Genomic DNA, 26,250 nt, shown 5'->3' with positions numbered 1-26,250 from the left:
AAGAAGGGTCTTGAAGCAGAATATGGATTTGTTTAGTAATTATAATAGTCGATAAAAGGGAGGCACTGGGATAGTGAATAATGTAATAAGGTTTCGAGTAGCCTTGAAATAAATGGAGGAGAAGCGGATAAGAGTCCACATATATAGCCTAATACGTTCTTTTCCCTGAGGCAGCTTCTTAGACGTATAAAGGAATTCAAAACCAGTCATAGCGACCCCTCTTTGTCCACCCCTTCACATTTACAAACATATTTAATAAGGTGAGTGATATTATGCGGTCGAGACAAATAGCCCTTTCGCCCTGCATGCCTGCCCAAGGAAATATGACTGCATAAAGGAAATGGTGATGATTTGAGGGGCTTGAAAGCTGGTATTGGCAGCCGCCCAGCTCGGATTGATTGGCTTTCGGGAAACCTTTTTTACCCTTATCTCCCCTCTTCGGGGGATTTATTAGTCCATAAACCTCGTCGATGTCGAGGGAAGCCTAGCCATTTTGTGGATGCCATCTATGAGTCGCGTTTCAAAGCCGAGTCTTGAACACCAGCCACTCTTTTTACATAAAATCAACTGGTTTATTATAGAAAGCAATAGGGAACGAACAGAAAAGAAGGAGGCTGTGGAGCATGCCCTCTTCTAATTGGCAGTCCCTCATGTAGTAGATAGATGCGCCAGATCCTAATATTGCCTTAGTGAAGACGCCGTGAGTCGTTTTCACAAATGGCCTTTCCGTAATCAACGAATGCGTCGAGCACCAATCCCAAACAAAGGTTCGGGTAAGGCGGATCGGTCGTACCGTTGCGTTCGTGCCGTGTTACCGTATTTCGTCAAAATTTCACCTTGTATGCGGATGACTTGAGAGAAGGGGTCGAGAAGAAAGCAAGGGGCTGGGGAGAATCTACGAGGTTCTCACGAATTCTCTTTCACGTAGACGCATGACGACCTGCCATTGCCCCAGCCTGTGCCGGCTTGTCCGTCTTAAGGGTATGTGAAATTCCTTACCACCAAACGATCACGGTCACGCAGGAATGACGCCCGACAGCAAACAATCCTGGTGAGCAGTATTTGCAGGCCAATCATCGTCGGCGCGACCGTGTTAACTACATTACCCTCGAAGCCTATCGGGCCGGATAAGACGATGTCTGTTACCTACGAAGGATGTGAAGGGGCGCGACCGAAGTGTTTGGCATTGTGTAGTGGGCTGTGGTAGGCAGATTCAACATGTTGAGGGGGGTGAGGCCTCGCAATTGATTCAGGATGCTGCTCGACACAAGGTGAGCACGGGCACGATGACAGGTCGCCGGTGATTCCCCGGATATGTCTTTGGAAAGGGCATATCTCTTCGTATTCGGTCCCATGATAGCAGCACATAGTAATACCACACTACCAAAATAGATTCGCCCTTCCAACGTCAAAGCCAGACCGAGATAGGGGATCGGTGCGAAGCTGTAGCACCATTCGAATACCAAGCTTTTCAAACCTGGAGAGTACGTTTCTCGAGATAAGAACACGTTCGAATAAGCTTACAAAACAACTCTAGATTTCGATTCTACTATATCAATTGCTTGCCTCCGCCTGTCCCTAGATCAGAATGTTGCCACCGGTGCATAAAGAAATATTGAAGGACGACTCATAGCGTTCCACCCGCCGAGCGTCTCAAGCAGGACCTGTCCGGCGGCCCGTCCTTTTTCTTCTTCGGCTCCGGCTTCTTTGTTTGCGGACACGGGACGGAAAACGTCTTGTTTATTTTGTAGAGCCCCGTTCATCTGTACTTTCTTGGCGGCAGTGCTGCTATACGTGCGCTCCTCCTCAAGGGTGGGTTTGCCGGTGAGCCACCCCGTGTCCTTAAATGCCGGCCCGCGCCTGGCCCTGCCCCTGTAGGGCGCTACGCCCGCCGCCCTACAACACCGCTTCCTCCTTGAGTAAAGCCCGTCGATCGTTGGGTGCCGCGCCCCGCCAACACGCGGCTATCCGTCTCCCCCCTTGCATTTGATGGATCCAGCGGCGAGATCGATGTTGCAGTTCGTACATGGCCCCGCACCTTTTGTGGTGGCGATGGGCGCCGGGTTGGCATGGTTGGCATGGTTGGCATCGTCGATGTTAGCTCTGGCTGAGACTGCTTTTTGTTGCGTTTGACAGGGCGCATGGCGTGTCCAGGAAGCGACTCGTCTTCATTGTTCGTCGACCGCTTTCTTTTCAACGCTTCCGAGTTGCGTAGTTGGCTGTGTTCGGCGCCCACGTTCTCCGTTACATGCCCCCGTCGTCCGGCATGGTTCGGCACACCGGATAATAGATGGGTGCGTGGCGGCGGCGTCGGCGTTCGCGGCTGCGGCGGTGTTGGCATTGCTCCCTCCGTGTCCCCGTTAAGCCACGCTGCGACCCCTTTTGTCTTTTGATCCGTGCTGCTGAAGAGACGGTCCCGCTCGCGCTCGCGTTGCTCTAGGATGGCGCGCTCGAGCAGCTCGATTCTCATCAGCTCGCCCTCTGAAAAGTGGTGCGTCACCAACTTGCCCGCTTCAACGTCGTCTCTCTTTTTTCGCAGTTCCGCCCTCTTTTCTTCCCAGTAGGCAATGTTGCCGAAGTCGGGCGGCGACCTGAAGCGGCTGTCAAAACGAAGATCGTTAAAATCGTCAATAACGTTGTTTATAACGATATGCCCCGGTAGAGTGTCCCTATCCTCGTCCTTGTCCCGTTCTCGGAAGCGGGTGTCGTATACAGGGAGATAGAGATCTTCGTAATGTAACACCCACTTTCCGGCAAGTCCACAATCCCAAAGATCGTCCATTAGACTTATAACCATTTGCTGCGTCTCCGCTAGCTTCTGCAACGCAGCGAAAGATTCGGCCGTTTTGACCACAGAGGGATTCTCCCTTCGCTCTCTAGCGTATATTGTAAAAGCGTGATCTTCGTCACCTTCCATCGACTCCAATGTTCGCAGCTCGTCTGGCGTAAAACGGGGTTGCACAAGTCCCTCTTTGACTTGACGTCTCTTGTCACGCAGATCCGATCGTTTGTTTTCCCAATAATCGAAGTCGGCGAAGTCGGGTTGCGGCCCGTTTCCAGCCCAGGTGAGCTCATAGTCGACGAGGACCCCGTCACCTAGAACCCGCGTGTCCCCTTTGTAGGTCGCGTCGCGAATCACGATGCTTTTCTCGGCTGCTCGTGTCTGAGGGCGGGTGTCGATGGCGGGATGATAGAGCTCTTCGTTGTGCAAGATCCACTGACCGGGGCGCCCGAGTCCCGCAAGGTCAAACAAGATGTTGAAAACAGCGGTTTTATCGCCTACCATTCTCTTTCTTTTGTCGTCCAACTCCGTATGGAAGAAATGGCCAGCCTGCTCCTCCAGCGACTCGAGTGACTGCAGCTCCTCTGGCGTGAAGCGAGGCTGCACAAGCTTGGCCTTGACCTGCTCGATCTTTTCGTCGAGATCTTTGCGCTTGCCCTCCCAAAACCTGATGTCTTTGAAGTTGGGCGCCGTCCCTTTTCCGGCCCAGACTATGCCTTTTTCCGGATAGGTAAGACCACGAACGGGGACCTCTTCGTCGGGGTTTCGAGAATGCGGCCGCGTGTCTAGCGTCGCCGAATAAATATCTTCGTGGTGTAGAATCCACTGGCCCGGGCGACCAAGACACGCAAGGCGTACCAATCTAGAGTCGACGGCGTCGATTGCCCTTTTTAGTCGTAGATAATACCGCTCTCGAGACGACATGCGTTCTTGAGGATGTTGTATGACGCTCTTGGCAGCCTCCGGTGCGCCGTTCATTGTTATCTGTGTCGTTGAAAAAGCTAGAAAGAGGGGGGGGAGATGTCGGTTTATGTTGGCTGGAGTAGATGAGGACGTGATGGGATTGAAAGAATTTGTCGTCGCGATGTTCAAATGCCGTCTTTATTTTCCGCGGGAAAGATCAGGAAAAAGGTAGGTGTGGCTTTATCGGTAGGTAGAAAAGAGATTACTCGGGGCGGCCATTTTCAGCCACTGGCCTTTATTAGATGGCTGGGAAATCCACCTACATAGCCACACCACGAACGACAGGCGCCTAATCTTTTATCTGCTGAGTTGGTGAGAGCCAATGCGAATTCCAAATAAATGGGGCGTGGCACGAGTACCCCTCCTTGGCCAACCATGAAATGTCAAGGATCTTAATGGATAAGCAGGCCACGGGCCACCGGCCCGCTCCTAGTCGCCTAGATAAATGTATTATTAATACGTAACTCTCGTGCATCATGGGCGTCTGTCAACACAACATGTCCGTGGTGGTGTGTGAGGGACTCGTTTTACTGGACAGTGCTTCGTGCGAAACAAGTCTTCTTAGCCAACCGATTGTGTCAACACGTACATTCTCTGACGGCGGCCCCTTCTTCCACCAGATAGACAAAAAGTCGAAGCCTAGGCTGCTCAACTAAATAGAAAAAATAAATGCTTTTCCCACCTCGCTTTTCTTTCTTACTCGAGATCTCTTTTTGTAAACGCACATCTCGACTTAACCTTTGTTCCTCTCCTTGCACACTTGTGTTTCTGTCTACCTCTTCTTTGTAACGTTTTCTTCTCTTCGCTTCAACTCTTCTTTTCAGCTCTCTAACATTTACATCGACGGCCCATCCTCTCCTTTCTCCAACACAGTTCTTATTTCTCGAACAACAACATTCAAACACCCCCTAAATTCGACAACACAGCAGCACCCGAGCTTCATTATGGCGGGCCGCAAGACCATTTTCATTATAAAGGGAGACGAAGGGCTCTTAAATAACAAACACAACGAGAAGCGGTTTAAGTGCAGTGATGTGCAAGTAGATGATGGCGATGATGGCGCCAGCCAGCACACCGGGTCGTTCTACGGGGACCACGGCACGCCTGCGCCTGTCATGACTCCGCCTTTTGTCCTGCGGATCACCACAGACCACCAGCCGAAAGACAAAGACATCGGCTTTATGATCGGCAGAAACCCAGCCGAGTGCGACATCTTGCTCGACGACCGCAGAATCAGCGAGATGCATCTCGCTGTGCAGCTGAACTTTAAGTCCGGCACCATCCTCTTGAAAAACCACTCGAAGCACGGTACCCAGGTCAAATTTTCTGAACAGAAACAGTCGAGGCTGTTGAAGGGGGCCCAGACTTTGTTGAATCTCGAAACGGCATACATTAAGTTTAGCGACAATCTTGAAATCCAAATCGAGCACTTTGATAAGCCGGTGGGTTGGAACCAATATCTCGCCGATCAAATAGATCAAAATAATGTTCCGAGCTTAGCCCTACTAGGGCTGGGCACGAAGATTGAAACGACCAATGCATCCAAACGGCCTCCCGTCTACATTCAAGATCGCCGGCTTGGACAGGGTGCCTTTGCACAAGTGTTCAAGGCCATTGAAAAATACACCGGAGACGTATACGCAATGAAGCTGTACGACAAGCCCCAGAAAGCGCGGTGGCAAGAGCAGGCGATGTTGGAACGTCTGAAACATGTAAGATCCGACGTACTGTATGTCCAACAATTCCCCGTTAATGATGATCCGTCCAGAAACACATTGTACGATATGTGGCTTACATCCACCTGCCCGACCAGCCTGCACAACTCATCATGGAGTATGTCGAGGGGCCTAATCTTCAAGAATTCCTCGATCCAAGGAACGGGCACCCGCCGCTCGGCATGGCTGAAGCCCGGGATGTGCTGCATCAGCTTCTTCAGGCAGTTGCCTATCTCCACGGCGAAGGGGTGACACACAGGGACATCAAGCCGGCCAACATCATCCTGGTACGCCGCGATCCCATCCATACGAAGCTGGTCGATTTTGGCTTGGCAACCGGGGCGCAGCTGTTTGACACGTACTGCGGCTCGCCGTTGTACCTCGCGCCAGAGCTCATCAAGGGGCGTGGGCGGCGTACAAACAAGGTGGACATTTTCTCGATTGGCGTCGTTGCCCTTGCTCTGTTTGGGGTTTCGTTTAGCCTGGAGCACGCCCACGGACCGCAGGCATGCCTCGACGCTGTTTTACAGCAAAGACGGTCGTTGGCCACCCAGGGCCAACCTCTCCCTGCCCATCTCGATTTGGTTCATAGACTTCTCTCGGAACGCCCAGACGACCGACCCTCGGCACAAGCATGCTTAGGACACATATTCTTTCAATCTGATGCCCATCTCGGCGCATCTCTCGGGCCGCACGGTCTTGTTCCCGACCTACGCACTCAAATTATGCACACGGACTATTGGAGGGACATGGGATACAACCCGGAAGAAGTAGCCACAGAGATTGCAGACACCCAAGATCCCCCACGCGCAGAACAGGTCTCCAGGGAAGCTATACAGGGGCGGTTCCAGCAGCCGGCTGACAACGCTGTCGACGCCGAACGTCTCGACCCAAAGAGCCCGCAAGTCGCGGCTGACCACACGAGTAGACGCAGAGCGAGGCGCGAGATGAGCCAATCCCACCGGTCAAGACACTCGTCTTCATCGGCTCGACGCAAGCGCCAAAAACAAGAGAACAACAACGCTTCCGGAAGCAGACGCTCAGCGTTTATCAGATCTAGCGCGCCGTCCCCGCTTTCCGGTCGTAAAGACCATTCGAGCCTTGCGTTGATGCCGGATGGACAGGACAACCAAGTGGAGTGGGGCGACTGGCTCTATAACAACTTCGACTACAGGCTTCCTGGTATCGACGAGAATGCTGCCTCATATGTTAGTGCTATCCCGGACACGGCCTCGTGTGGTAGCATTCCCGAGCAATGGACCTTGGACGGCTCTCGTCACAGCCCACAGCAAAGCCGTCGTTCGTCTAGTTCCTCCAAGGCCGACCCCGACCACGGGGTCCAGACCGGAGCCACACAGGCCACATCTGGTGTCCTAGACGTATCGTTCGGGAAAACGCCCGCGAAGGACGAGTTGGAGTCTGAGGCAGACTTGTACGACGGTTGTTGGATGGACCCCTCCCACGTCCTTGGGGCCGGCTCGTTTCTCGACAGGCATCACCGCCCTACGAAAACAACCCGTGGAGCTGCATCGGACACAACTCCCAGCTTCCACTCACTCTCGCGACTTGGAGACTTGGGAGGTGAAGACGTTCGTTTCCCTGACGCGGATGGCGCCGACTGTGGACTACGTATCACGCACCCTCAACCCGAACCAGAGGCGTCACAAGGTGTGAACAATGTCGAAATGGATGGGAGAATTCGCGGTCGCGGCTTTAGCCATTCCTTTTCTTTCCATGACGGTACTCATTTCCAACCATTCTCTAGTGTCGGCGTTCCTACAAGGATGGAGGATATTTCCACTGTAGCAGCGGTGGGAGGTGAAGCTTCCAGAGCATCAGACAGAGCGGGGTCTAAGGAGAAGGGGGACAACGAAGAAAGCGGCAACAACGCGGGTGCACCGGTCCCGGTCCTTGCCAGATCCAGAGTGCTGTCTCCATCATGCAACACAGAGTGGCACGACGGCAGCCCTGATTCCACGAGTGGGACAGACAGCAGCGCACCCCCGTCGCCTGTTACGGCTTTGTCGACACCACGGCATTTCATCATGATGAGGGAACATCGAGTCTCTGTACACAACGCAGACGGATTGTTCAATTTTAATGACATCTGCACTGCAGGGGACGCGGATTTTGTTACTCGCAAAAAGTGCTTTCATCTCCTCCAAGGGCATGGCGTGGTATCAAAACGAGACGGCCAGGCATGGATTCCTTTCGAAGACGGCTGCTTCCTCTGTGACAAACTGGGTCTAGACCTCAGGCCTTTATTGTCCTATGCACAAGCGAATCGCCCAAAGCGAACCAAAAATTATCTCTTGATGAATATGATGCTGCGACCCGAATACGACGTGTTTTGGTGGAACGATGTGTACATACCATACATACCAGCACGGCGAATCGTCAACATGAGAGCGCTCGCTTCGTCCATGGGCATCACGAGAGTGCTGTTGAGGCGACGGTTGGCGAAACTACGGAGTACTATCATTCAAAGTAAGGGAGTAGCGGGGACCTATTTGACTGTGGAAGACGCGCTGCAACTTTGCACCGAAATGGGACTCGACTTGCAGCCAATTCAATGCATTTCGACAGAGTGTAGAACGCCCGAGGAGAAAATGGTGTCTCCACGCAGCACAGTTCAACCCAGCCGCGAATACTCTGGTGCTTTTTTCCAGTCGTTCTCTGAGACCAACGCACTTATAGGGGAAGAGGAACGTTGTGCCGCAACAACCATGGGCACAGAAGCTGCAATCGAGTCGGGTAAAGAGGAGGAAGAGGAGGAAGAGGAGGAAGAGGAGGAGGAGGAGGAGGAGGAGGAGGAGGAGGAGGAGGGAGGGGAGGAGGGGAGGAGGGGAGGAGGAGGACGACGACGACGACGACGACGACGACGACGAAGAAAGCGAGGAGTCGGGCAAAGAGGAGAATGAGGAAGAGGAGGAGGACGAGGAAGACCGTATTGAAACAAAAGCGCGGGAACAAGAAACAGCAATGGAGCCGTCAGACGCAAGCTCACCGGACAGGGGTAATACTATAGTGCCCAGGGGCGCCGTTCGTTACAGAAGGCGAACTTCGTGAGTACTTTCTTTTCCCCCCAGTTATGTACTTTACGTTAAACCGTCTGTATTACACAGCGTATTTAGCTAACCGGTTTTTTTTCGGCCCCAAGACAATGATCGACTCGAGGCAGCATACCTACAGAATCGGTGGCCCGGGAAAACAGAGCGTCTCCGTATTACGGAGACGGTCTCAATAAACTGCGGTCAGGTAAAAGTACGCCGTCTATCGTGTAGTCATAATATGAGAGCTTTTTCCCTAATCTGTACTTACTCCTATCGTACTAGACTTGGTTTGAAAACAGGCGGCGGCTTGATCGGCGTAAGCCACCGGGATGCGACGTGCTTGCAGCCACCGACGCGCCATCCATTTTGAAAGCATCTAATGCCGGCGGTGTCGCAGCGCCATTCGCGCCTAACCCGACCACCATGCTTAACAGTTGCGCGATGCACGAGTTTGAAGGCCACCTAAGCGTCCTCGAAATCTATATGGCTGCCAAAGCCCCGACGATAATACGCCTCCGGTATTCATACCTCCTCGACGACCGCGGCGTGCTGGTGGAGTGGAATGGCCAACCCTGGGTGCCCTTGAAAGACGGCTGCTTTCTATGCCAGGCTTTAGGGCTTGACCCGCACCCGCTGCTAAGCAGCGCCTCGATGGATCCGTCCATCTTACGGGGAAACTACCTGCTGCTACGCCATGCACTGCAACCGGAGTACAGCTTACTGTGGTGGAGAAACACCGCCATTACTTACTCACCCGACAAACGGGAGGTCAATGCGACGCAGCTGGTCAAGGCGTTTGGATTACGACGAAAGTGGTTGCAATTATATCTTGCCAAACATAAGCAGATTAACAGGGCGTTCATCAAGGGGCGGAATCATAAAGGAACCTTCATCGCCTTGACGGATGCCTACCAGCTGTGTGCGTTGAATGGATTAGACACGGAGCCTATACGAGCCATTTCGGCTGAATGCGGCGTCTTTCTTGACGTAACTTCTGTCTCTGTTATATGACTGGCCGCGGGAAGAGAGACTCGAAGCTGGAAGGGGGCCAAGCAACGGCGTGGCGGGTGCAGAACAGTAAGAAAAGGATAAAAAAATCTCTACCGTACAAACTTTTATTCCGCACAGAGGCGTTAAGCAGATTAAATACTCGTTTCTACGATATCCAACTAGCCTGGATCCTGTGCTTGTTCCTATGACACCACTTGAGGCCTCAGGTGTAGCGCCTCTTCGCTCACCCGTTGCTTGCACAATCGTCTAACATCCCTCTACATCCCTCTTACATCGCCAGGCGTCGTCGCCCTTGGCCCACACCATTGTTTGTAATTAAGGCTAACATGTTTCATAAATTGTCTGCCTAAGTCGAATAAAAATAAAAGCCTATATAAAATGACTACAGAATATTAACATTCGCTACGAAACTATCACAGTGTGGCATTCTATTCTGAACCTCGACAGAAAGCCACCCTTCCCGGCTTGTTGTCATCGCGACGATTAGGAGCCTCTCTGCCGTCTTCGCAAGCTCGGAGCCACTTTCCAAGTCTGACAGGCGGTCCCGGCATTTTTGGATGGGTGTCGTGGTACTCTTGGAGGAATTGAGGGCATCCCTTGAAATTCCGAGCGCAATACCAATTGTTATCATCTCCCTAATCCTCCCAATCAACCTGGTACTGGAGCTCTCCGTTGTGGATACGTGAAGCCAGAATCTCTTGAACATCCCACTTATCCTGATCCTCAACTTCGGTGTTGAGAAGATTCGTCTTGACTTGGTCCTTCGCAGGTTTCCGTTTCATAGACTGCGATGGTACGCATTGCTGGCTTTCGAAAGCATGGTTTTCAGGTCTGTGATTCGTACAGAGTGATTCGCTAAAGTCCTCACTCCACTCGAACTGGTACGTCACTCTATCGCGGTCTGTAACAATCTTCAGGACGGTATGCTGAGTCGCTTTTCCTCGAATCTGGTGGCATGGATGTCTGCAGGCTCTCTTCCCGGGTCGGAACCTTGCGAAGACGGAGGGCTAGGGATGTTGCGCCGACTGCTGTGCGGCCCGTTTGAAGTTAATGTTTGGACTTACCTTTCTCGAGAGCGGTGACTATTCGAGCGACTCCGTTGCGTCTTGGCTGCTCTAGAAATGGAGGTTCGGACGGAAGGATTCGTTTTCTAGCGTTTCTAAGGTGGCGGGCGATAGTCGACGTCGTGTTTATCATCCTGCTCTCTTTCGCCACATACAGAAGGCCCAGAATCATACATGTCTTCACCTTCAACATCTGCCGTGTCGTTCCGATCACGGCCCGCACGATACCGAGACTCTCCTAGGTAGTCGGTTTGCCGTACAGCTTCAGCGTTGTTTTTGCCAGGAGAATCTTTGTTGTATGTGCCGATAGACCGGCGGAATCGCAGACGAGCCGCGGCCCTTTTCTGAAGACGAGATTTCGGCTTCGTCGTAAACGGTTTAACGGCACTGCCATTGTCGTCACCTTCTCTCGCTAAGTCATGGCGCGTCGGGCTGTCTTGACGCTCCTCGATGCGCAGCTGTGGACTGGGATGCCTAGCCAGCTGATCTGGACTAGGCGTAGCCTGTATCTCGACATTCGTTGGCGTAGCGTGAGGTAGCTCGTGAGTGACTTTGTTGCGTATGGTGTCCTCAGAATCGGATCTTTGTGGAGCCTCTAACACAGGTGATTGCCACAGCCACGACGGACTAGATGACGACACTAAAGAATGCTCCTGAACAGGCGCTTCCTGCTCTGGACCTAGCGCAACCTCGTCACCGGCATCACTCTTATTTCTAATCGGCGAGGCTGACGGTGGCAGCAGAGGGCGTTCTAGGCCATCTGTCTTTTGCTGCTGGCTCGATGCGACATCATCTGCCGGCTCGATTCCCTCGTTAAGGGAAAGCTCCCTCAAGTCCCCGTTGTCGGTATCAGGAAATGCGGCATCAAGACCTACGTCTGTTTAGACACATCAGCCTATTATTGCTAATGCATTGGCGGATGGGAGATTCAATCACATACCAGCACCAGCATTTCTGTCACGGCCAAGATCAAGCAGACGCAGCTCATTGACCGATGGGGAAACCGTGTTCGATTGGCCGTTGTTAAGATTGTCGGGAGCGTTGTTAAACCTAGCATCTTTATGTTCAACAGGCGAGCGAATGAGCTCGTAAACCGACGGAAACGGATCATCGATTTGGTCATCGCCTGAGGCGTAAGTCTCGTCATCGTCTGAATCACAATTCTCGTCGTTTTGGGCGCGATCTTCGTCATTACTAGCGATGTAGATGGCGTCGTCTTAAGAGCGCCCAGCTTGCGAAGATTCACGATTTTGACTCAGGAGCTCTGGATCTGCTGCTGAAGGATTGTAAAATTTTTGGCTGTCCATCATATTGCCGGTAGGTAAGCACGTCTGAGTAGGAACGAATGAATGCCAGAAGACTGAAAGTGGGCAACTGGAATGTCTTCGCACTCGAGAGAACGTAGGCAACATTGGACAAATATATCTATATCGCGCAGAGCAGGAGGCCTCCACTGCAGAACCAGCAAGGAGGCTCTACTTGGTCTTGCACAGAGTGCCCCACTTGCGCCATCCCATCCAGCGGCCGTCGGAGCGCCCTCGATCGCGAACCTTTGTTCGTGATGCAGCCAGGAAGGCCGCTCCAGTCTCTCGTATGTCCTCCAATCATGCAACTGCCGAGACGGATACGAAACAGACAGGGAAGATGGCTCTCGAAGAGGCCACCTTTGCCTGCGAATCACATCTCTAGCTTCACGACACATAGACCGCGGCGTCTCCGGAGATTGCACCCATAGCAGCCTCGCTGATGTGATACGGGCTGTGTTGGTCTCCCGCCGTCGTCGCTTTCATGCACTGTGAGCCTACCAACTCGCCATGATGCCATTCGTCCTGTTGTCCGGAAGAATATCTCTGCCTAGATTGCCTGGTACGACATCAGTAAGGCCAGAGGCCACGCCATCTCATTAGATTCGCCTCGTTCCTTGCTGTGTCGACCGACATCCTCGTAGTCTCCCTTGTGTCGTTATCACGGCTCGGCAGGCCCCCTGCCTAAGTTCGTGTCTGGCCATTAACCGAACGGGCCTATGGATTGCTCGATATCTCGTAGGGATGTAGATCCGTCGTTAATGCACCATGACCAAAACAGGATTCGTCTTGAGCCAACAGCAACACCTCGGGCAAGGCCACATCATCCTAGGATGCGCCTCTTTCCCACTTCCCCTCTTTGACGTGAAGAATCAAAAAGAAACTCGGAGAACCCACTGTTGTAGCCTGATTTACCACTCGCGAATCAGGCAAGAGATGGTTATCGAATCAGAAACGTACCCCATCCTATACAGGACCTTTTCCGCAGGTTTTGTCGCAGTTGTATTCGTAATCGGTCCGACCATGACCAAGGAGGTGTCTGGTGCGTCGACGGAAATCCTGTAGTCGAGCCATGGAAAGAGCGGGCGAAGATGTGGAGGCCTCTTGATGTCTTTGCACTAGCAATACCACCGGTCCTTGTGACCAATTTGGTAGCGGCTTAGACAGGGCATACAAGCTGTGCCGAGAATCTTACAAAGGAGTATCCCCTGTGTGCCTTGTGGACGAAGAGGAACGCGGCCAAGTGTTGAGCGCAGCAAAGTTTGTTGCAAAATGCTGTAAGAATAGGTTTGCTATCGTGAAGAAAGGATAGGAAGCCCGTATTCGACTAGAGAGGTCGAGGGTGGGAAAGTTCCATAACGAGCAGAGGAAAGGAAAACACATTAGAACGACATCAGAGCGATAGGTGTGATGAATAGGGAGAAGGGGGGAAGGGGGGGCAGCGCGAGGATCCTCGCAGAGAGACAACTGCAGAAAGAAGAAGGAGGAGGAGGTGGTGGCAGAGACAGGGTCTAGGAAAAAAACCAAAGCACTGCCATGAAAGGCGGCGAGAATAAGAAAATGAAAAAAGGGAAAGAAGTCAAGAGTACAAGAGAGAGACGTCTGAAAAGAAGGGCGGTATTTATATGCGATCGTCAAGGAGGCTGCAAGGGCGGGCCAATCAGCAACAAGATACAGCTCCACATTTCCCGATTAGGACGGCCGCCCACTACGGCGGCCACAACAGTGTATTCTCCTTTACAAAAGAGAAACAAAGAAAGGCAAATATTTATTCACTCCAGTCGTCAATCTGTCTAGATAGCTGGGATCTGTCTAGATAGCTGGGAAACTGTTAGTCGTGGCGAGACGAGGTTGAACCAAAGATTCCTCCTACTTTCGTTGTCGATGTCAGGACCAGTTACCAATGCTTGGCTCTCGTAGCAAATTTTCTTCATATAGCTAATCTACCACCTGTTTGTTATGAAAAGTCGCATCCCTTGTGGCGCAATTGGCTAGCGCGTTAGACTGTTATCCACCTAATGATAGTCTATCTAAAGGTTGGTGGTTCGAGCCCACCCAAGGGAGTTGATTACTTTTTCTTGCATTTTTCCATGCTTCACTTTTTCCTTTCTCTCTCTCTCTCTGTCTCTCTCTCTCTCTGTCTCTCTCTCGCATTTCATCATTTTCGCAGCTACCAACCTGAATGTTAATTGGTAAACGTGTCCAATTTTTGATAACGTGCCGTAGTTGAATAGCGTTATTTTGGGAGATTTTTTATTTATTTCATGTTCTCGTTAAACATTGTGACTAACGTGAAGCTCATTTCCTTTGTGGACACCCATCACCTACACCCACTTTGCTTCCATTGTCATCTCTATTTTAGATTTCCGTATCATGTAGATTACCAATGGCACATAGAGATCATCTGACAAAATCCAGCGCCTTCAACCAGGGATCTCCGCATTTTAAGACAGGACGTGGCTGATCATGGCGCGGCTAGAAAGAGGGGAAATCGTCGACCTTGTCGAACCACGACACGGGGATATCTCAGACATGCAGTAAGACGATGGAACGGCAGGACAACATGACCAAACCAGAGGACTGGAGCGGCTGGCGAGCGCACTAGCTGAGAATTGTTGAGAGGATCATCGTCTCAACTTGTTTTGTCGGGATTCTGCTCGGCACTTCTTTGTCTCCCATCACCCTCTCTGTGGAGAGGAGAAACGCTCATCTTCAGATGCCTTCCTTTGAATATGAACTTTCGCCGTTTGCTCGACGATGAAGGGCTGCGCCGCTGACCCAGAATTAAATAAGAGGAAACAGGTATGATGCGGATAATCTGCTGTGCGTGGTAGCGGGTTGTAGTGAGTAACTTTAGTTGGAAAGTTATTTCTCCGCGTGGAGAAGAGGCTTGTTGTATAATCGTGATTCCTCCTTCGCGAGGCTGGGATAATTTCAAGCGAGGCCAAGCTGGATCCGCCTTATTTAATTTTGAAACTAGAGCATTGGCTCTGCGCAAAGATAATACCAGATGAGTGCCGTTCATGTGCCTTCCAGAACGATGGAAAAGTTGTTTCTCGTTGACCCGGAGCGTAGCTCCTTCTTAGTGAAGCGGGGGATGATTGTCGGTGCTGTCCGTTGGCGCGTCCAGAGATAGTACACGAGCCTCTGCGACGTCTTGGACTTGAGCAGATCGAAGCCCAGAACTGTCATCATGTCCGTCAGCTTTTCCTCGGTGAGATACCGCGAGTTGGTAACGCAAGGCTCCGGAAGCACCATGAAGACACTGGGAAAGTATTTTCGGATGTTTTCGTCAGTTGCTGGCGCCGACCCGCTCTTGGAATCGCCACCCATTGACACCATGTTAGGCTCGTGCAAGAAATCAAGACAACGAAGCAGCATCTTGCCGCGATCGCTGTGCTGAGGTACATAGTTGAGGACCAGCGACAGGCTGATGATATCGAAGCGCTCCTTGTCAGATGTCGGTCGTGGGCGTTGCAAGAAGTCCTGCTGCAGAATACCTGGGCCCTGGCTGTTGAGGTCGATGCGCTCCATCCGGAAGCAGCCACTCGCCGAGCATGCATTGTTAATGCTCAAGGCACCGACCTCCAGCATACGGAGGGGAGCCGATGATAGGAAGCTCGGTTCTGCCGAAGGCACGGACTTCATCTCAGCCCCTGTCGCCTTTTCGCCCTGGTCGAAGCCGAGCCATTGCATCAGGACCCGTGAGCTGTCGCCACCACGTTCGCGGTGCTGGCCCTGCAGACTGGCCTGCTGGTAGCGAGCCAGGCCGCCAAGGGACTCAATCTCAGCTGCAATTGCAATTTCTGCAGCCTTGTCATTTCGCGCCACAGCTTGGAGACGGCGTTTCTCAAGCTGATGGTGGCTGTTGATGAGCTTCTTGGTCGTCTTACGGGAGATGGACTTGGGCTGGTGGGCCGTCGGTGGCCGGCCGGCAGATAGGGTCTTCACCCGAGACGTCTTCTTTTTCGCACCCATGATCAGGTATATCCGATGATGGATACTTCCGCAGATTTCCCTGGAATGTCAGGACCCGTCTTGTTTGACGTTCTGTGCATTTGTTGTTCCTTGTTTGGGCCAGGCAAGGCCAAATTTCATAAGAAAGCCATTTTCGTCCGCATAATATTCGTATGAGAGGAAGTACAGTTGGGACGAATGTAAAGTAAACACTGGACGATACTCATCGTACAAAGTTAAGTTGGGATGAGAGAAGCGCTTATCGTCAGGCTGACTAACCGATAGCCAACTATGGGCCCAATTGTCATGTCGATGAAAGTCACGTGAAAACTTAAAAGTGCTAGCCCTAAGTTTTCTCACAGCGGAAAAAAATCGTTCCAGCGCCCAATTTTGGGAAGCTAGCAAAAAAAAAAAAAAAAAAATAAACCCCAAAGTTTTCTACAATTTGGGATTTGGCTTTTTCACCTGCTTCACATCTCGACAAGAAACGTAACTCGGCCTTTCACTGTACGACAAACCCTCAAAATCATTCGAGATGGCACCGAAGACTCAGACCAAGGGCAAAGGTATATATCTGGCACCATGAAGAGGCAATTTGATTGCAAAGCGCTGGTCGCTTTGTGATTGAATCCCCGTCTGCCTCTTCACCCCACAACAATGTGAACAAAACGAAAGAACTCCAAAGGAAAGCTCTGCAATACGGCGTTCGTTCGACTACGGCCTTCTCGAATTTCTCCTCGTCGATGAGCTGGTGTCTTTCCGACTGGAGACTCTTTTCCAAACTTGCAACAGCGACTTGCCCTTCTCCCTGCGTGACACTGAGGAGAGGGGAATACGTTGTGAAAGGATGCGAACGAGATGTTGGGAGAGACGGCCATCGGCGAGGCTGGAAAGAGAATGAGGATGGGAGCAGAGCAGGAGGGCAGGGTGGAGATCGAGATGACGGTGGAACACAAGATCGAGTGACATCTCTTGTCGACGTCGACTCCCGGTCTTCCCACAACCCCTCCTGCTTCCCCATCCACTATTACAATCCAACAGCGACAACCCACAGCAGCAGCAGATTTTGCGAGTTCTCATCAAAAGAGCGATTGCTGATTCTCGGCTTTGTGTATAGCGTCCCAGAAGGCTACCGCCGCTGCTAAGGCTGCCCTCAAGGGTGTAAGTTTGCTCCGCGTCAACCTTGTGTTATTAATATCATCAATACAACTGCGTACTGACCCGTTTCCCCCCTTCTCCAGGCCAGCGCCCACAAGAAGCAGAAGGTCCGCTACACGACCAGCTTCCACCGCCCAAAGACCCTGCAGCTGTCGCGTGCTCCCAAGTACCCGCGCAAGTCCATCCCCCATGCCGTCCGCCTGGACGAGCACAAGGTCATTGTGCACCCGCTCAACACCGAGAGCGCCATGAAGAAGATTGAGGAGAACAACACGCTCGTCTTCATCGTCGACGTCAAGGCCAACAAGGCCCAGATCAAGCAGGCCCTGAAGAAGCTGTACGACATTGACACCGTCAAGATCAACACGCTGATCCGCCCCGACGGCACCAAGAAGGCCTACGCCCGCCTTACCCCCAATGTCGATGCTCTCGACATTGCCGCCACCAAGCTGGCCCTCGTCTAAGCGTTGAAGAATGCTTGGGAGGTGGTGTTTGTGATTTTTTGCTGCGTGGGTTTCAAAAATGGGAAATGAATGGGATGACATGGAGTCCGCCCTTAGATGGACCAAAAAAGAATTCAAATCTACATAAAAATCGAAAAATATGGAAACTCAATCAGCACCTTCCTCTTACTATCTATGACACTTTATGATTTATTTGTTTCGTAAGGAAATGCTGCCGTTGTTTTTCGACGAATACTTTTGGTATTATGTGACTGGTGCAACTTAACGAGGTGCCTCTATGTGAAGGCGCAATTTTGACTTGCGTCTCAAGAGGTTGCTTGACTGGTTTTTGTATGTGGAGTTGAATTATTCTCATTTTTGTTGTAATTTGAGGATGCTCGCAGATAATGTGACGCGTTGCCCATATAATAGTAGTATCCTCTCCTGCGCTAAACTGATGTCTAATGGTATATGCCGTGATTTCCTACCATATCGTATACTCTTCGTCATTGCCAGCCCGTTCTCCTCCGTAATATGTAACGTGAAGCTGAGTCTGATATATTCTTCAGCCATCGCAGTGCGTGCCTCAGCCATGTGCTCGCTGCTCATTCGAGTGTGCTCATTCGAGTGAACCATGTTTCCCCCTTGCCCCCGCCCTACTTGTTGCTCCAAGCCTTAATGCTGCTGCTGCATGTTAGACAGCAGCTTCGCCGTCAGGATGTTCAGGTCCAGAAACCGTTCGACGCAGTTGCTCATGCAGCCCTCCTCGGCCTTGTCCAGCGTGTTGCTCTTGACAGGGCTCGTGACGCACTTCTTCCAACACAGCTCGGTAAGATTGTGGGTTTCTGACAGCGACTAGTTAGCAAGAAGACCGGAATACAGAGAACAGAAAACGTGCCGATACAGCCTAGGGTTAAACAAAGTAAAACGTACGAGCCTGCACCCGTGTGCGCTGCGTCTGGGTGTTAACAAACTGGCGCAGCTCCTCCTTCTCCTTGTCGGAGAGGTTGTTGATGGCCGAGGCGTCAAGGCTGGTTGCGCTCATTTTGTGTGCGTGTCTTCCGGTTTCGTTTGATTTGAGATTCAAAACTCGTCTTATCGTAGACCACGTCGCTGGATTAGGCTATTTTACAAGCGGTGGTCGTCGTGGGCAATCGGCATTTGGTGATGCTGTGGCAGTCAAACTGTTGGAGGGAAAAAATCGACGAATTCCCCAGATTTCTTATCTAATCACCACAGAACCTCACTAAATAAGGACGCTATCACCACGTGATGCAGGTTTCAACTTGTAACCAAAGAACAGGTCAAATATATCGTCCACATTAAATGCAACAAGGCCTCAGATGGTATTTTGATTTTGATATTTTTTTTATTATAGTAAAATGTACCACCTCCTTCTACAACTCCTTTATCACGGCCATCTATAAGATATAAACGTCGAAAAATCAGACGAAAGATATCAACGTAAGAAAAAACAACATAAAAGAGGCGCTGTATTACAAAGCACCTACTTAAGCAAACCCTGTCTTGTATGATATCCAAAAAAAAAAGTAAGATCCGTAGAATCAGACAGGCATGAGCACTTTGCAAGAACATTTTGCAAAAGGCGCTCCAAAAAACAACTCAAATCAAAGACAGAACATAACTTAACGACAAAACGGAGAGAGCAAACAGAGTCGTATCGAACGAGCGGCACAAGGATTCGCAGCGAATGATGCGAGTCGCCCCCTGAGTACAGGGCACGGGAATTAGATGTACCGCATCCGTCTGGCAACAATGAGGGCGAGAATACAAAAGGTAATCATAACACCCACAATGGTAAAGAAAGCGCCAAGGTCGTCATAATCCGAGACGATGAAAGGAACCTTGACGTTCATACCAAAGAGACCCGTGATGACGTTTAGGGGAACAATGATGGACGCAATGAAGGTGATCTTGCTGAGCACACGGTTCGTGTTTGTGCCTTGCGAGATGCTGTCGATGGAGAGCTGGGCGAGGTAATTGCTGTGCGTGCGCGACAGCATCTTCTCGCAGTGGCCCAGGTTGTTCATCATGGTCACAACGTGATCCTGAATGTCACCCAAGTACAGGCCAATGTCCATGCGGGGAGTCACCTTGTAGTTCTCGTTGCACCGCTTCGTGAAACCACGGAGCACGTCGGCCTTGCCGCCTAGGAGACGCATGAGGCCCATGACGTTCTTCCGTGTGTTGCCAATCTTGCGGAGAAAGCGGTGCATGTCGTCGGACCGTGCAACGAAAACTTCGTCCTCAAGATTCTCAGTTTGCAGCTCTGTGTTGTGGATGACGGGAGCGAAAGAATCCACAATGTCGTCGCTGGAAGTCAAAAGGTTAGTAACTGTCACACTACAAAGTGCACACGAAGAGGGGGAAAAGTCGCGTCGCAGCTTACATGAGAGCGTAGCAGATCCAGTCGCTGCTCAGTGCGACATAGTCCTTAAGGAGAGAAATGCGCGTTCTGACCTTGGAGGCGTGCGAGTTTGGTGCGAAGCTGAAACTCAGGGTGCCTTCGCGGAACACGATCACGTACGTGTGGAACGGTTCGTATTCGATCTCGCCGTCCTCCTCCACAACGACATTGAAGGACCGGAAGCAGGCAAAATAGTAGGAGGGGAAAAGCTCAATTTTTTCGCGCGTCTCCTGTTGGGTGATGTCTTCCACCGTCAGCGGATGGACACCAAACGCGCGGCAGATGGCGCGGGCTTCTTCTTCAGTGGGGCTGTTCAGGTTCAGCCACCAGACACCGTCCGTCTCGCCCTTGGGGAACGAGAACAGACCGCGGACATCTTCGTCCGGAAGGACAAGGCCAGAAAAGTCGGCCGAATGGATCGTCGACTCCCAAGCCGACGAGAAGAAGCTGTAGCGGTTGGGATCAACTGGATGACCAGCGTGGGTGCGATGGGTGCTGGCGGCGTCGCTTTTCAGCTTCTCCTTCTCCTTGTCCTCGTTGGCGAGCGCCAGCTTTCCGGTCGCCTTCTCATCCTGAACACCGGAGAAATCCGACGGCGCACCGATGAAGTCGCCTTCCGCAGTGACCATGGGCGACTGCGCGACGGTCTCGTTGGTCACCTGGGGACGGAGATCAGGAAATATGCGCTCCTTGGCACGGCGCTCTTCCTCGGCGATTTCACGCTCTTCTCTCTCGATCCGCATGAACGTCTCGAGATAGTCAAAGTCGATATGCAGGTTATCATCGTGATGCCCATCAGAGACAGGGAAGCACACATCTTCTTCAGCTGAGTTGTTGGAGGAGAGGCTGGCAGCATCATCATCCACAAGGATCGTGTGAGGGCGGCTCCGAAGGCTGCGGCGACTGCGACGACTGGCAATCGAACTGGTGCGGTTGATGCCACCGTGGGCAGCTGTGCTCTCATGCTCGCCCTCTCTCTCAGGTCTGTTTCCAGTGAAGGATACGTCACGCTCACGACGGCGTGCCTCGGCAAAGGCCTTGACCGAGTTGGGAGGCGACGCGGAGCGCTTCTCGTGGTCGTCCTCGGCAATGTCGTCATCCACCACAGCCTCCTCGAAGTCGCGGACGCGGGTACCAGACTGGAGTTGTTGGTCCATCTGGCTTCCATAGAGCGAATCAAAGGTGCCCCGTCGGGGCCGGCTATTGCGGTGGACAGTTGGCTGCCGGTTGCGGTGGTCGTCGAGCTCCGGGACTGGGGTGTCGTACCCGGTGTCGGAAACATTCTCCTCGTGGTCAGACATCGTTGCTGCTGGCGGTATACTGAGCCGGGTTGCTATTTGTATCTCGGGTCCGAACGAGATGGCGGGCGATGGTCCGTGACAGGGTTGTTTGCGACTTCGATTTCGCTTGACGGGCGGGCTAGCTTGCTGGTCTGGGACTGGGTCTGGTCGACGTGCTCTTGGCTAATGGACTCTGCTCTTCTACTACTCCACAATAGAGCGCTCAATTTCACTCGGGGGAAGCCATTCACGGAAAGTGTACGGCGCCGGCGGACAGCGGCGTGCGGCTTTGGGCCGCAAAGAAACCGGGTAGCGTTGTTTGTCCCCTATTCTTTCCTGTCCGGCGAGTGCAATATGCAGCTACACAGGGAGTCAGAACAGAGAGCAACGCACGATGATGAAAAAAAGTTCGGAAGCCACGCAATCCGTATGTCGGGTTTGTCGGTCGGACAAGTTATGGAGGCTTCTTGTTCACTCCGCTGTAGACCCAAAACTTGGGGCCGAGGAGCGAACGGGAGAGGGTGAGGCGAGCTGCGCTGGGTCCCGCCAACTTGACGACTGATGGGATTTCGAGTGACGGAGGTGTTGTTTCGTCCGGAGACAAAAACGGAGAAAGTGTCGAAAGTAGAAGCAGATCGTACAACGAAAGCAGATACGATTCAAGGGTAGCGGAAGCTGATGAGGTAATTGCCGAAGGGTTGACGGGGAAAATCGGCTGCAGTAAGGTAGCCAGGAGGGATGGTTTGCGAGATTGAAAGCTACAAGTAGCCGGTGTAGAGGTTCCGAAGTCAACGATCAGAGACGTCAATCGACTGTGTTGTAGTTGTAATAATAGTAGTTGCTGTTGTTGTTGTGAGAGTGATGCGCAGTGTTGCGGATCGAAATCGACAAATGGGATGTGAGATAAAGGGAGGTGGTTCAAGATTGGAAATCGGAGGTATATATCATGTGAAAGGGTTTCCCTTGAAGATAAAGGGAACTCTAGAGAATCAAATGGCTTGACAATTCAGTATTGACAGAAGGAGAAAAAGTGGTTGCGTTTGTTCAAGTTAAAGGAAAAGGGAGCAAAATTGTTGATATTTGGAGAGAAGAAGATAGGATCGTTGTGACAGCGAGAAAGTGGGTGGGTTAGACCGCAATGAAAATTCTTGTTTTTCCCTTTCCTTCTGGCGGCGAAAAATTTACTTGTGACGGTGGTACGAAATAGAGGGTGGCCAAACGGCGCTATCCTGGTTTTTGGGGGCGTCGACGGGGTATTACAGGGCATTGTCTGTAGGGGTGAGCCCTGTCAGCACAGGCGCTCAAGATTTTCCTAGATAATTACAGCACCGGCCACTCCTTGGCCTAGAGCCACCTGCAAAACATGTTCTCCTCTTTCGGATGAGCAGCTCTTGTCACTGGCCAATGAGTATCTTACGGCCAGAATCGCCTGGACGGGCTCTCGTTTGAGTCCTATCCACAAGCCTTGCCGGCAAAGGGTATCCTACGCCGTGTTGTCGGCCCCTCCTCTCCTCGTCTTTCCCTCTTTAGAAAGCTGCTCAACCTTCTGACTCTTTCTCTCCAAGACTTGAAGCGGTCATGAGCTTTGTGTCTTGAACGGCGCAAGCCACCACAAAGTAGTACTCTGGTCTTCGTCCATCGTTCCCACCCTACTCTGTCCTTGCATGACAGATGGCCCAGTTCTAGGAGACTGACACAGCAGCTTGTCTACTGATTACGCTGCGCCAGACCACACCGATGACTGTGGGCCGGGCCAGATTGAGTGGCATTTAGTAAGGGTGAGAAGCGTGTGCCAGAGGAACAGCGTTTTATTCGCGAGCGACACGCCAATCCACAAAGAGGGTGCGAGGCGCAAGCTGAGTCGACGTCCCTGACTCTCTGGCTGTTTGCCGTTTTCCATCTTCGTTCGTATCGTCAAACGCTCTTTCCTTCGTACTTTTTGCTCGTCTCATTTTCCGTCATCGCATTTTCAAACACGTGGTGTTACCGCGTCTCATTGTTTCTGATTTCTATGTCCAGATCTTCTTTTTCCCGATCTCTTTTTTCCAGATCTCTTTTTTCCAGATGTCCTTTTCCAAAAGTCCTTTTCCAGATGTCTTTTTTCGCACCTCTATTTCGCACATAGTCTTTTTTCCTCATCGCTGTTTGCCATCACATTTGCCACTTTCTTTCGGAGCGACCGCGGCCTGAGCTCGGGACGGCAGATGCGACCTGCATGTAAAAGACTTCCCAAAATACTGTAGTACAGAGCAAGTAGTGATATTCAGCATGAGGTGTGATGAAATGTGGCTGCTGCTACAGCGCGGCATATAAAAAGCCTGCAGAAACTCATCGATTTCTCCCAATCAACGTCGACCATAGACGGATCGTAGGAGGTTGCCCATTTTCCATCTCGTTTATCACGCATTTTGTATGGGCAAGCGGACATTGTGTTGGTCCATGCCCAGCATCTTTTGCGTACATACGAAATACCGACATCCGGAACATCTGGTCTTGGCGTGAGCCGCACAATGAAGTGAGTCTGGGCTAGTCAATTCAGTGGGTCCGGTGAATGTACCCCTAGGTACCCTATCTCATAAGTACGGCCGAAGAGGACCCGTAGATACAGGCGTGAAGCCACGTTGGCGACTGGCTGTCAGTAGCCACAATGAGCGTCCACCAGGGCTTTTGTGCTTGGGCTGTCGCGCGTTCCAATGCTTTGCTCCACGCTGCACGAAGCTACGCCAACGACGACGACCATCGCGACTGCAGAAAGGTAGCCGCACTCTGTTGCCTGAGCCTTATCGGAACAAAACAGACACACGACAGCACATTCCTCCCGAAATTCTGCTACAGAGACGACGTCATGGCCGACCAGCTGCTCGACCGAGTTCGCGACTTCGCCGAAGGGCAGATTGTACGTCATCAGATATCGTCCCAGACACCGATATCAGGCAAGCGCGCGAACTACATGCTAACTTAGACGTAGGACTTCGAGGGCCAGAGACTCTGCGATACCCTGGCAACTGTCCTTCTCTGCGCTGTCGGTGTACGTGTCCCCAATCTTTCCCGACCTGGCCACCCTCCCCTGGCGTTTTGCTAACTTGCACGTCCCTGTCGCAGGCCATCACCTTTGTTGTCGGCTACGTCCTGCAGGATATTAAGCTTGCAGTCTACATTGCGCTTGGTGGCACCGTCCTGTCATTCGTCGCCATCATTCCGCCTTGGCCCTTCTTCAACAAGCACCCCGTCAAGTGGCTTCCGGTCGGCGGAGGCGGAAGCAGCAACAACCAGAACATAAGCATACCGCAGTCCATCGTTGTCGATGAGAAGGCACTTCGTTGAGCACAACAATGCGATCGGAGGGAAGTGTAAATGAGTGCATGACGGCAGAACAGCGGGTATGTCCTGGCCCGGGCAAAAAGCGTGGCGTTCATGATCGCAACATATTGGAGCTCTGCAGAATGGGACATACATGTTGCGAAACAAAAAAAGGATTGTTTTTTTATAAAAAAAGGAGAAGAATACATGCTTAGCAAAGTTATAAACCACTATTCCATCGTTCGATAATGCGCCCGCTCCTCTCTGGCGGGATCGGGACGACGGGTCTTCACTTCATCTATTCCATAGTTCCGTGCAATGGTGGATAGTCATTCCACCAAGGCCATTCTGAATGAGCTTTGGCATCATGGAGTAGGAGTGCACTCCATATATGCCACGAAGGCTGCTGATGCTCTTTTGTCCGGTTCATCTATCATCTTCCACCATTGGACAGTCCATAAAAGGTGAGAGCACACGTCATCCGAATAGTTCGACCCACACCTGTCAGTCTGCTGCCCGGCTCGGGCGAGGCTTTGGAAGGTGAAGCATCGCGTGCTGGTCGTTTCATTAACGGCCGTACTTCTGGAACTCCCAGTCTCGGTTGTCGAGAGGACACACTTGGCGGGCCTTGAGCCAGCGGGAGATGCAATGGAAGTGGAATGCGTGCTTTTAAAAGCAGTTAGCATAGGCTCTGAGAATGTACTTCGGGTGAGGATGAGACGTACGTTGCAAATACCCCAGGCGACGGTGCACTCCTCACTGGTCGCCGATGACTGGTTCGCTTGACATTCTATGCCTGATCAGAGGGAGAGATACGCAGTTAGTAGGCAGTTACAGTCGGCAAGACGAGCACAGAAAGAAACCCATATATGAAAATACTTGCACAAATCCATGATGTGATTTCTGCAGATGGCGCAGTTGTCGACGACGATGTCCCACGCCCACAGAGCAACGGCATTCCACTGCAGAGAAGGAAACAATAGTCAGTACTCGTAGGGCCATCTAAATTTGGATCTATGGCCATCCGGCAGCTCCACATACCTTCTTCACCTCGAAGCGCTTCTTATCATCGAGGGTCTTGCCAGGCTCGCCGGCAGCGCCGGTCTTCTTCTTCACGACGGCACCTGACGGCGGCGCGTCAGCCATGTCCACGTCGGCCATTGTGTGTACTGTGGTAGGGGTGCAGATGGTCGGAATGATGGATGTCGGTCGATCTGCGTTCTCGAAAGTTAGCCTCCGTGCCATCAAGGAGCTGTGAGGTGGGGAAACGGTGGACAAAAGCAAGTTGCTCGGGGACGACGATGCATTCCCGCCCGGAGCGAAAGCAATAGGAAGTTGTTCCAAGCTTTCGCCAAGCTGCGGTACGGCCGTCGTCCTCGCGTTGCGCGTCCTCCATTGAAAGTGGCTTACCAAGTCGCCAAAGTTCTTCTGATGATACTCAAAAGGCGCCTGCGTATAAATCGGATCGGTTGGCGGATCAGACGTAGCAAGAAGATCGGAGTACCTTGGATATTTGGGATAAGGAGCGTATTGGCGCCCGTCGGCATGCGAGAGTCAAAAAATATGTTGGGATGGATGGATCGTGTGTGGTTGACAAGGCCGCCGAATTCTCAAGGTTCGCAAGGCAAGCAAGGCAAGCAAGGCCAGCCCCGCACGATACGTCGTCAGTGTTATCGAATTGCCCCAGGTGAATAAAGGCGGTCTGGCTAGGAAGAGGTGGGGGCCATGTCAAGCTGAAGGCGCCCATGATTGGTGCTCTAAGTCTGGGCCTTGCCACCCATAAGTTGTCCTG

At 51.9% G+C, this 26,250-nt stretch overlaps 9 protein-coding genes and 1 non-coding gene across 10 annotated transcripts; 5 read left to right on the top strand and 5 right to left on the bottom strand.

The window, feature by feature from the left end:
- Window positions 1-1,882: 1,882 nt before the first annotated feature.
- Window positions 1,883-3,760, bottom strand: SPBR_00396 (uncharacterized protein; the record flags this gene model as incomplete). The annotated part of the gene is made up of 1 exon (XM_040758715.1): window positions 1,883-3,760. The coding sequence occupies one exon, from the start codon at window positions 3,758-3,760 to the stop codon at window positions 1,883-1,885; it is 1,878 nt and encodes a 625-aa protein (XP_040618695.1).
- A 929-nt stretch (window positions 3,761-4,689) lies between these two features.
- Window positions 4,690-7,134, top strand: SPBR_00233 (uncharacterized protein; the record flags this gene model as incomplete). Its single annotated transcript, XM_040758552.1, has 3 exons — window positions 4,690-5,457; window positions 5,559-6,903; window positions 6,953-7,134. The coding sequence occupies 3 exons, from the start codon at window positions 4,690-4,692 to the stop codon at window positions 7,132-7,134; spliced, it is 2,295 nt and encodes a 764-aa protein (XP_040618694.1).
- A 728-nt stretch (window positions 7,135-7,862) lies between these two features.
- SPBR_09060 (uncharacterized protein) lies at window positions 7,863-8,381 on the top strand (the record flags this gene model as incomplete). The annotated part of the gene is made up of 2 exons (XM_040767186.1): window positions 7,863-7,947; window positions 8,158-8,381. 2 exons carry the CDS (start codon window positions 7,863-7,865, stop codon window positions 8,379-8,381), a joined length of 309 nt encoding a protein of 102 aa, XP_040618693.1.
- A 5,483-nt stretch (window positions 8,382-13,864) lies between these two features.
- On the top strand, window positions 13,865-13,956 carry SPBR_09527. Its single transcript has one exon. It is a non-coding gene; the product is annotated as a tRNA-Asn (tRNA).
- Window positions 13,957-14,913: 957 nt separating this feature from the next.
- SPBR_00871 (uncharacterized protein) lies at window positions 14,914-15,870 on the bottom strand (the record flags this gene model as incomplete). The annotated part of the gene is made up of 1 exon (XM_040759190.1): window positions 14,914-15,870. The coding sequence occupies one exon, from the start codon at window positions 15,868-15,870 to the stop codon at window positions 14,914-14,916; it is 957 nt and encodes a 318-aa protein (XP_040618692.1).
- Window positions 15,871-16,707: 837 nt separating this feature from the next.
- On the top strand, window positions 16,708-17,471 carry SPBR_00968 (large subunit ribosomal protein L23Ae; the record flags this gene model as incomplete). Its single annotated transcript, XM_040759287.1, has 3 exons — window positions 16,708-16,794; window positions 16,975-17,010; window positions 17,091-17,471. 3 exons carry the CDS (start codon window positions 16,708-16,710, stop codon window positions 17,469-17,471), a joined length of 504 nt encoding a protein of 167 aa, XP_040618691.1.
- A 654-nt stretch (window positions 17,472-18,125) lies between these two features.
- On the bottom strand, window positions 18,126-18,495 carry SPBR_01123 (mitochondrial import inner membrane translocase subunit tim8; the record flags this gene model as incomplete). The annotated part of the gene is made up of 2 exons (XM_040759441.1): window positions 18,126-18,295; window positions 18,384-18,495. 2 exons carry the CDS (start codon window positions 18,493-18,495, stop codon window positions 18,126-18,128), a joined length of 282 nt encoding a protein of 93 aa, XP_040618690.1.
- Window positions 18,496-19,198: 703 nt separating this feature from the next.
- On the bottom strand, window positions 19,199-21,179 carry SPBR_00356 (Mg2+ transporter protein; the record flags this gene model as incomplete). The annotated part of the gene is made up of 2 exons (XM_040758675.1): window positions 19,199-19,784; window positions 19,861-21,179. The coding sequence occupies 2 exons, from the start codon at window positions 21,177-21,179 to the stop codon at window positions 19,199-19,201; spliced, it is 1,905 nt and encodes a 634-aa protein (XP_040618689.1).
- Window positions 21,180-24,003: 2,824 nt separating this feature from the next.
- SPBR_01089 (signal peptidase protein complex subunit 1) lies at window positions 24,004-24,482 on the top strand (the record flags this gene model as incomplete). The annotated part of the gene is made up of 3 exons (XM_040759407.1): window positions 24,004-24,054; window positions 24,127-24,186; window positions 24,261-24,482. 3 exons carry the CDS (start codon window positions 24,004-24,006, stop codon window positions 24,480-24,482), a joined length of 333 nt encoding a protein of 110 aa, XP_040618688.1.
- A 543-nt stretch (window positions 24,483-25,025) lies between these two features.
- Window positions 25,026-25,619, bottom strand: SPBR_09057 (ubiquitin ligase subunit; the record flags this gene model as incomplete). The annotated part of the gene is made up of 2 exons (XM_040767183.1): window positions 25,026-25,124; window positions 25,500-25,619. 2 exons carry the CDS (start codon window positions 25,617-25,619, stop codon window positions 25,026-25,028), a joined length of 219 nt encoding a protein of 72 aa, XP_040618687.1.
- Between the last annotated feature and the right edge of the window lie 631 nt (window positions 25,620-26,250).

Source organism: Sporothrix brasiliensis (genome assembly GCF_000820605.1).
Source record: "Sporothrix brasiliensis 5110 chromosome Unknown Cont19, whole genome shotgun sequence".
NCBI lineage: Eukaryota > Fungi > Ascomycota > Sordariomycetes > Ophiostomatales > Ophiostomataceae > Sporothrix > Sporothrix brasiliensis.
Note: the sequence above shows the minus strand (reverse complement) of the source record. Positions and strands in the feature narration are given on the sequence as shown.